Here is an 8874-nt window from a genome sequence, read left to right as displayed (position 1 = left end):
TTTTCTTTTCTTTTCTTTTCTTTTCTTTTCTTTTCTTTTCTTTTCTTTTCTTTTCTTGTCGTTACAGATTCTAGATACTAATCTCCCATTCTACAGGCTGTCTCTTTACTTAGATTTTGTTTTCAATTTTTAAAAATAAAAAAAATGCTATGTAGAAGCTTTTTGAATATGTCTGTGGTGTATGCACGTGTGTGTGCCCGTGCCTGTGTGCTAGAAGTACATGTTGGGCGGCTTCCCCAGTTTTTGACACCTCTGTCAAAGACTTGGTGGTGTAGGGGTGTGGTTTTCACTCTGGCTTCTCAGTGCTATGCCACAGCTCTACCTGTCTGGGTTTGTGCCGGTAGCACACGGTTTTTGTTACTATGTCTATGTTACTTAAAAGAGAACGTCACCATGCAGCCTAGGATGGCCTTATATTTAAGACTTCCTCCTCCCCCAAATACCACTTTTAAGGATCTTGCAACACAATGATGAAACACTGACACAATACATTATTGCATATGCTGATAAGTTGTCACAAATCATTAATTAAATGTAGTATAACTGGGTAATTCTCTTGGTAAAGTTACAATCTTTGAAACGATTAGCCTGACCAGTTGATACATTTGAGAACAGAGTATTTAACAGTGTGTAGTTCCTAGCTATCAAGAGGACTCCACATAGATCACTGAGATGTAGAATTCAATGATAACAAAAAGAAATCAAGTTTCTAACGAAAGGAGAATCATATACAATGAGTGTTCTTCGAGAAGTTTCAGCATTACGCAGGTACTTTCTGAACGTGCAGAAGCAATCGAGGTATAGCTGGAGGTTATGAAAAATAGCATGCATTTACTCTGTAATTTAGGCAAATAGTCAAAGGTAAAACAGAACTTTAGATAGCAACAGTGAGCAGGCTGAGGCCTGACCTTTGATTCACCTGTAAAGGAGACAGCGGTACAATTACAACAAGCAACACTTAACTGGATTATTACTATGTGGCATTGTGTCAACTGGACAAATCAGTGCTGTTATTTTTGAAGCTGGGAAAGCTAGAAGATAACTCTAGAAGTTTGCCTCCAGCGTTCCACAGCCACTGGGTTAAAACACCCCACCTATGCATTTTTACGGATACTTTAAAGGGTGATTTTCATGTAAGCTAGCCATTGAAACCTTCTTTCAAGAAACAGTCTCTGATTATATAAGTTGTATGTAGGAGCAATTTCCAAATTATGAACCGGCGGAAACAATACGCGGGAAGGTTAACAAAGATGCCCCCACGCCTTTCCTGGCCTCAGTTTCTCTAAACCGAAAGGCTTAGTCCAGTCCCTTCCTTGTCACAACCTCTACTCCCAGACCCTTCTACAGATTGCTGCCAGAGCTGCTTTAAAGAGTACATCTTCCCTTTGGACCTGAGGGCGGGGCGAAAGAGGCCGGCCACGTGACTTCCTTCCTCCCCAGCGCGCCTGCGTGGCCGGCCTCCTAGCAACCCGTGCATCCCGCCTAACGACGCCCGGGCACCGCGGTTGGCTGTGGCAGCGGCTGTGCGCCTCCCGCGGGCGGTGCCGCCGGAAGCCCCTCCCGGGGCCGCGGCTCGGTGGCTGGCTGGCCGCGGCTGTCACTCCGGGGCGTTTTCCCCCAGCCGGCGCTCAGCTGGGGCGGAGGAAGAGGCGGCCGGGGCCTGCCGAGCCGTTGCAGTCTTCGCGGCTGCTATGCCCAGGGAGCGCAGCGCCCTCCGCAGCCCCGCGCAGCGCTAGAGGCGGTCGAGCGCTCGCCGACGCCGCCCGGATTCCCGGTGCCTCCGCTCCCCGAGTCCCGCAGCTCCCGCGGCTCCTCCGGCGCTGCCTGCGAGGCCAGGCGGAGGCGAGATGAAGATGACGGTGGATTTCGAGGAGTGTCTGAAGGACTCGCCCCGCTTCAGGTAACCGGCCGTGGCGCCCGGTTGCCTCCCGGAGCCGCCTCTCCCGGCGGCGGGGCGTGCGGTGGCCGCTGCCCCTGGGGTCACTCGCTGGCCCCCGGCAGCACCGTCCCTGACCCGGGGACACCCTCCAGCCCCCCGGCAGCAGCCACCGACCCCGGGTGCATCGTGGGGCTCCCGGGCACACGCGCGGATCTTGTGTGCACCGCCGACCCCGGGAGCACCAGGCACCCCCGGGAGGACCGCGGGTCCGCAGTACCGCGCTTGCCTTCCGACGGGGCGGGCCGCAGCCTTTCGCCCGCAGTCCGAGGCGTGGCCGAGAGGGGACGTCGCCCCCTCGGCCCTGGCTCGCAGCCGCGTCTCCCGGAGCCCGGGCACGGCCGCATCCCTCAAGTCGCGTCCCCTTCTGGCGCTCTTCCTCTCCCCTTCCTTCCGCTGCGCGTCGGCGCCCACCTCCCCACCCCCTCTGCGCGCGATCTCTCCGGGCATCCTTGCGGGTCACTTAGTTCCTTTTCCCGCTCCTCCGCGGCCCCTGGCCCGGGAGGAGGGGGCAGAGGCCTCCGGGAAGCTCTGGAGGCAGATTCGGACGGAGTCGGGGCGGAGGGGCTTCGAACCATCTCTTCTAGCCACCCTTGACCGCCACGATCCGCACCTCTCTCCGTCGAAGCTTTTTGGAAGAGGTGCGGGGCTGAGGGCTTAGGCGAGACAGCATTTCTGTTTTGAGAACGGAAGTAGGAGGGCCCCGAAGATTGCATTTGTGTTCCTCTTCCCGCGGCCTGGAGGGCCCTGGATCGCAGTCGGATGCTCCCAGTGGCTCTGTCACAAAACTGATGGGGTGGCGTTTGGATTCACATGCGCCGGCCTGCCTTCCACGTGAGAGGCGGCCGTGCTGAGGGGGTCCAGAATCTCCGTGCTCTTTCCGGTTCGAGCATTATAGGAAAACTCTTGGAGAGTGGAGCCCTTTCCAGGCTGTGTTTCACAGTGTACCGACTGGATAGGGCTGGCCTGAGGCCTAAGTAAGAGGGTAAAACTTTTGTTACATAGTGACATTTCTTGAAAGCGTCCTCTGAGCATTAGTGTGTGTGTGTGCGCGCGCGTGTGTGTGTGTGTGTGTGTGTGTGTCCACCGAGCTCACTGCCAACCGAGCATTGTAAATTCGTGCACCCTCCGGGAACTGTTTTCAGCCTTGTGACTGTTAATTCGGCGTCCCATTCTCCTCTCCAAGAAGAGGAAAGGGAAGAAGTGTCAAGGGAGGGAACTTAGAGGAAATTTAAGGACACGTTGGCCTTACCCCTTTGGAGGTGTAAGTTTTATTTGAAGTTTGTACTTGTAAACAAAACACAGCCCTGCACTTGGTACTTTACTGTTGTTGCCATCAGATTTTGACAGTTTTATGTCCTGGGTGGATTGAAGGGGCCCCCAGTGACACAAATAGATTGTTTCTGGCGGCCTTGGAGGTTAGCTTTCCTGACCGGGCAGCAAATGAAGTAATTTTAAAATAATACCTTGGAGAGTTTTGCTTATCGTGAAATTTTTGCTTATGTGATTCAGCTGTGTGTGCGTGTGTGCATGTGTGTGTGTGTGTGTGTGTGCGCGCGCGCGCGCGCAGGCCAGAGGCAGTCATTTAGTGTCTTCCTCAGTTGCTTCCCACCTTGCCTTACTGAAGCCCAGGCTTGCTGATTTGGCTAGACTGGCTGGCCAGCAGTATCTAGGGCGCTTCCCCTCCCTGTCTCCCCGGCGCTGGGATTATAGGTATGGTGAGGTACCCGTTATTATTTTTTTCCTAAACATGTATTTTGGGGAATCAAACTCAGTTCCTTAGGCTTGTGTGGCAAGCACTAACTACTGAGCCATCTCCACCAACCGTCAGCTGTTTGTCTTTACACCAAGTAACCACAGTATTTTTCTTTTCAAAGAATGTAGCTTCGTGTTCTCTTGGTTTTGGATAAATTTGATTTGGCAAAGAAAAAAAAAAAAAAAAAGCCAAGTCAAAGGAAGAGCTTTGGATTGGCTTCTAGCCTTTGGTGTTCCTTACATGTCATGTGACACTTTCATTTTTAAAGTAGCCATTGAATATGAAATAAGAATTAGGGATACCAGGTTGTGTGGTGTGGTATGGTAAACTTTTTTGTTCAACTTTATTGTAATATTTGCCCTATTTTAAGTAGACAGAGATTTTTAGGATTTCTAGCTTCTGGTTAGAAAATTATTGTCAGCTCCAAACTTCCCAAAGCTCCAGGAACTCCAGCTTCTTGTCTTCATTTTGGGACATAGACAAGCTTTACTATAGAGAACAGGGCCAAGAAATCGGCATCCGTTGTTCCCATTCTTAATAATCGTAGTTTTTCTGTGACTCTACCACTGTATAGATTTGTGTTGTACCTGAATAGGAAAGTTCATTAGTATTTGTTTACATCATGTATATATTGAATGGAATTGATTTAAGAGTATATGTGAATTTTGAATGCTGCATTGAAACTCCTATCAAAATAGAAAAATCTTTGAGCTGTGGGAATGGGTGACTGATGCCTATATGCACATTTACTTCAGAGGGCGAGGCAGGAGGATTGTGATTTGGAGGGCTGAGCTGGCTCAGTGGGTAAGAGACTGACTGTGCAGTCAGGGAGGATTAGAGTGTGGATTCCCAGTACACTTGTAAATGCTGGGCTGGCAATCACAGCACTTGGGAGGCGGAGGTGGATCCTCTGGAGCAAGTTGGCTAGCTAGATTAACAAGCTGCCTAGCTAGACACTGAATCAGAGCGCTCTGGGATCAATGAGTGACCCTGCCTCATGTTTCCGGTGGAGAATGATGGAGGAACATCAGCCTCTGGCCTTTATATACGCTTACACGTATGTGCTTGGACACCCCTCTCCTCGCATAAATACAAATACACGCCACTCACATGTACACACGCCAACAAAACAAAACTCTGTTGTTTGCTATTACCAGGAAAAAGAAGGAAAGTAGAAGAAATTGTGAGGGCTGGTCTCAGACTTTAATTTCTTAACTCCCTCCCCCGTTCACTTTGGGACTAGAGAGACAGATCAGCTGTTAAAAACACTGGCTGCTCTTCTCATGGACCTGGGTTCAATTCCTACATGTCAGTTCAGAACTTCTGTAACTTCAATTACAGGGAATCCAGTGCTTTCTTCTGGGCACGAGGCATTCATGTGGTGAACAGACATACACAGCAGGCAAAACATCCATATACATAAAATGATTTAAAAACAATAATAAAAAATTAGAACAGAAGCTGTGGAGCCTCACATTACATTTTTATACTTTCAGTATTGAATATCTTTTATGTACTTATTTACCACCAAAGATGTGAATTTTAGCTGTGTAGATGTTCATTGAGTTATGTAGACTTTGGTCCTATTAATGGTGTATGATGTTTTCATTTATTTGCAGGCTTCTAAATAATAAAGCTTATAAAATAAACAAATTCCTTCCCAAGGTGAACCTCACGACATTTAAATATGGCATTTATGTGTAACTGCCTTGGACAGTATAGACTTAATACAAAAGTCAGACCTTGCTGAAGAAAAGATTCTCCACTGTTCAGGGTTAAAGCATTCATTTTCCTGTTACACTGACGAGGAAATGGGAGAGGCGTGGTGAAGTATGGAGAAAAGGGTGCCACAGTTGAAACAGTGACTTCTGATCATTTGAATAAACTTGATGCTTTTTCTTGTATTTCAGTACTGGGTATTTTGATTTTTGCCAGTAGATTGGAGGGCACGTTTCACTGTGTAATTTTGGGTTCTATTTTTAGTTTTTAAAAATACCAGTTTAAAAGCTTTAAAGGTCAAAATCTTGTTATAAAAATCTGCAAGAATGTAACTGTATCTAAGTTTACTTTTTTTTTTAGAGGGAATGTTTGGGAGTCAGAGACACTTTAGTTAATATTTACTGAACTTTGAATTTGGGCCCGAAATTTTAAGTAGTTTCTTGTTTGAATTTTCAGAACTTGTAATCCAAATTGTTTCTAGGCTGGGTGTGTTGGTTCGTTACAACAATCCCAGTACTCAGGGTACCATAGGCAGGAAAGTTGTAAATTTGAGGCTAGCTAAGGTGATATAGTGATTCTTTTTTGGTTTTTGGAGACAGAGTTTCTCTGTGTAGTTCTGGCTGTGCTGAAACTCACTCTGCAGACCACGCTGGCCTTGAACTCAGAGATCTACCTGTTTCTGCCTCCTCAGTGCTAGAATTAAATGCATATGCATCTCCACCTGGCATAGAGTAAAAAAATTTAACAGGATGTTTTAGATGAGAAGTGTTAACTGGTGAAACAGATTGCAAAAGAACACAGCTGCATACACCTTTGCTGTATTTTGCCACTAAACTGGTCTCAATACTGGCTGAGTTGCCATTTTATATCCCTTCTTTAAAACAGACTAACTTCTTGACAGTTGATAGTGTATACAGTAAAAATAGAGTGGGCAGAGGATAACGGGAAATGTGCTTTATCTCAGAAGTGGTAGAATGAAATTAACATTTTATATACCAAAGTCATCAACTCTGATGTTTCTTATTGCAGTTTGTAATTTTTCATTCAATTTAATCAACTTAAGTTGACATAAATGCATCCAAGCTTTTTTGATATGCCAGACCTCATTCTAGATCCTTTCAAAGCAAAAATATTTTATGAAGTACAGTTATTACTATTTTTTTTCTCAGACAGAGTTTCACTATGTAGTCAAGACTGAAGTGCTCCTTAATCTGCCTCCCGTGTGTTGGGATTATAGGAATGCACTATCATACCTGGCTAAAATTAGGAATCATTCCTTATGACAAAAAATTTAAAAAATATTAACATTAGATATTAATGTTAAAATGCATTAAATATTAAAAGCTAGCTAAATATATTGACTTTGTTAATGGTGTAGACTTTTAAAATGATGGCTAATAAAAATAATATAAAAATTGACTCAGGGTTCAGTTATCTGGATGAATCTTGGTCTGAGAAGTACTAAATGAAGCCAGCTTGATGGCCCAGCAGTTAAAAGTGTGCAAATGGCCTGAGTTGGATTCTTGGGACCCACATAAAGGTGGAGGGAGAGAAGGGAACTCAAAGTTGGCTTCTGACCTCCACAAACATGCCATGGCACACAACAACCTCTCACTGTGTAAATATAATAATAAAAATAACAAAACGGAAAATACTAGATGGAAAATTCTAGAGACAGTGAACTAGAAATTTAAATTAATTTTTTTTGCATGTATGTGTGTTGTATATATGTATTCGCAGAGATGTCTGTATGTATGCATCCAAGGCCATAAGGTTGGATTGCGTTTTACCTTATTATTTTTTATTAGTGTATATTAATCATATATAATAATGGGTTAATGCGTTTCATTACTGTCATACATGTACATAGTTACCTTGGTCCTGCTCATCTGTCGTTACCCGTCTGCATTCCCCTTCCACTCCCACGGGTCCCCGTTCTTTTCACACGTGGCTCTTCTCTATTCCGTGACGCTGTGGTTTGCAGGAGCACAGACACCCTGCCAGTGGCTCCGCCACTGAAGAAAACGTTTCTCCTTCCCCAGCAGCCGTTAGCCGTGTATAAATCCTCAGGGAGTGGCGTTCCTCTTGGGCCCCTCTGTTCTCTATGACAGGGTGTTGACAGGCCCACTCTTGTGCCGGTAGTGACAGCTGCTCAGCATTCAAGAGTGCCGCAGCCACCAAGAGCCACAGCGTGCCTGGAAGTCGGCATCCCGTACTGTTCCCTCCTTCCCCTGACTCTTACACCCTTTCTGCTGCTTCTTCCTTGAGCCTTAATGGGGAAGAAGATACAGCCGCCTCATTTCTGCAGCAGTAATTTCTTTTCATCCCTTTGATCAATTATGAATCTCAACAGTTACCACTGACCTGCAAAAAAAACCAAACAAACAAAAACAAAAAAACAACTTTTTTTTTTTCCACCAAAGTTGATAGCAACACTAACTAGGCTTCAAGGTGATTATCTAGACGATAATTTGATGGATACATCATGCTCACTTAGCAGAACAGCCGGGGTAGCTCCCCTCCTAGGACTTCTCTGCAGCCATGGGCTTTCTACCCTGCCGGATGTGAGTTCCCTCCCGTTTCCCGGGCTGCAAGTCCAATGAGAAAATGGTGGGTTGCTCCACGGCAGACCTGCTGTTACTGCGCCGTGGACGCAGCTTGCGTGGCCGGTGTTCACGGCTGAGCAGGACTGCTGACGGCCGTTCTTCCTCAGCTGCCCGCACAGCATGTCCCGGCACGGAGAGCGCTGGCCAGCAAGAAGGCAGCTTCCGGTCCTATCGGAGCTTGGTTTCTGCTTTGTGACTGGGCTGTGTTCCGCCTTATTTTTTGAGGTGACTCTCACCTGGAGCTCACGGATTTGGCCGAGCTGGCCGGCCGGCTGACGAGCCCCAGGCGTTTGCCTGTCTCTCTACTCCCAGCTCTGGTTGTAGGAGCTTGTTGGCACGCCCGCCTTTCACCTTAGCGCTGGGCTCCAGAGAACTCCGGGCCTGTGCTTATGCTGCCCGTGGTTTACCGACCAAGCCCTGTCCCCAGGCCCGAAAAAATTCAGGCTTTAAAGTTTGCCCTTGCAAGTAGTATGTGAAAAATCTCATTTTGTCTTGTCCAGCTGGGACGTAGATTCTTTTCCTGGTTAACTTTATATGCTACCAACCCGTTAGTCACCGAACTGCCTTCATTGTCGGATGGGTATATTATAGTGCTGTGTTCAAACTGCCTGCATGTTACTTACTAATAGGCCTAAAGTGTCTGAAAGTGTAAGAGTAGTGGTGCTGGTGATTTAGAAATGCCAAACAAACAAACAAAGCGTGAAGTGCTTCACTTATGTGAAAAGGCAAAAGTTCTCCATGAGGGGAAAAAAAAAAAGTTCTTATTCTGAGATTGCTAAGAGCTGTAATGTTAGTGTGTGTGTGTGTGTGTGTGTGTGTGTGTGTGTGTGTGTGAGCTGTCCCATTCATGTGTTGGA

The 8874-nt window shown here is 46.6% G+C and overlaps 1 protein-coding gene across 2 annotated transcripts in view; it reads left to right on the top strand.

Annotated features, from left to right (window-relative positions):
• Window positions 1-737: 737 nt before the first annotated feature.
• Window positions 738-8874, top strand: part of Acap2 (ArfGAP with coiled-coil, ankyrin repeat and PH domains 2) — a 111841-nt gene continuing 103704 nt past the window's right edge. For both annotated transcript variants that reach the window (XM_055624984.1, XM_055624983.1), the window contains exon 1: window positions 738-1900. In XM_055624984.1, coding sequence (XP_055480959.1) covers window positions 1848-1900 — 53 coding nt within the window. In that variant the 5' untranslated portion in view covers window positions 738-1847. The remainder of the gene's footprint in view (window positions 1901-8874) is intronic.

This window comes from Psammomys obesus, unplaced genomic scaffold (genome assembly GCF_907164565.1).
Source record: "Psammomys obesus unplaced genomic scaffold, mPsaObe1.curated_primary_1811, whole genome shotgun sequence".
Classification (NCBI taxonomy): domain Eukaryota; kingdom Metazoa; phylum Chordata; class Mammalia; order Rodentia; family Muridae; genus Psammomys; species Psammomys obesus.
The sequence above is the reverse complement of the archived record's forward strand: the minus strand, read 5'-3'. Positions and strand labels throughout refer to the sequence as shown.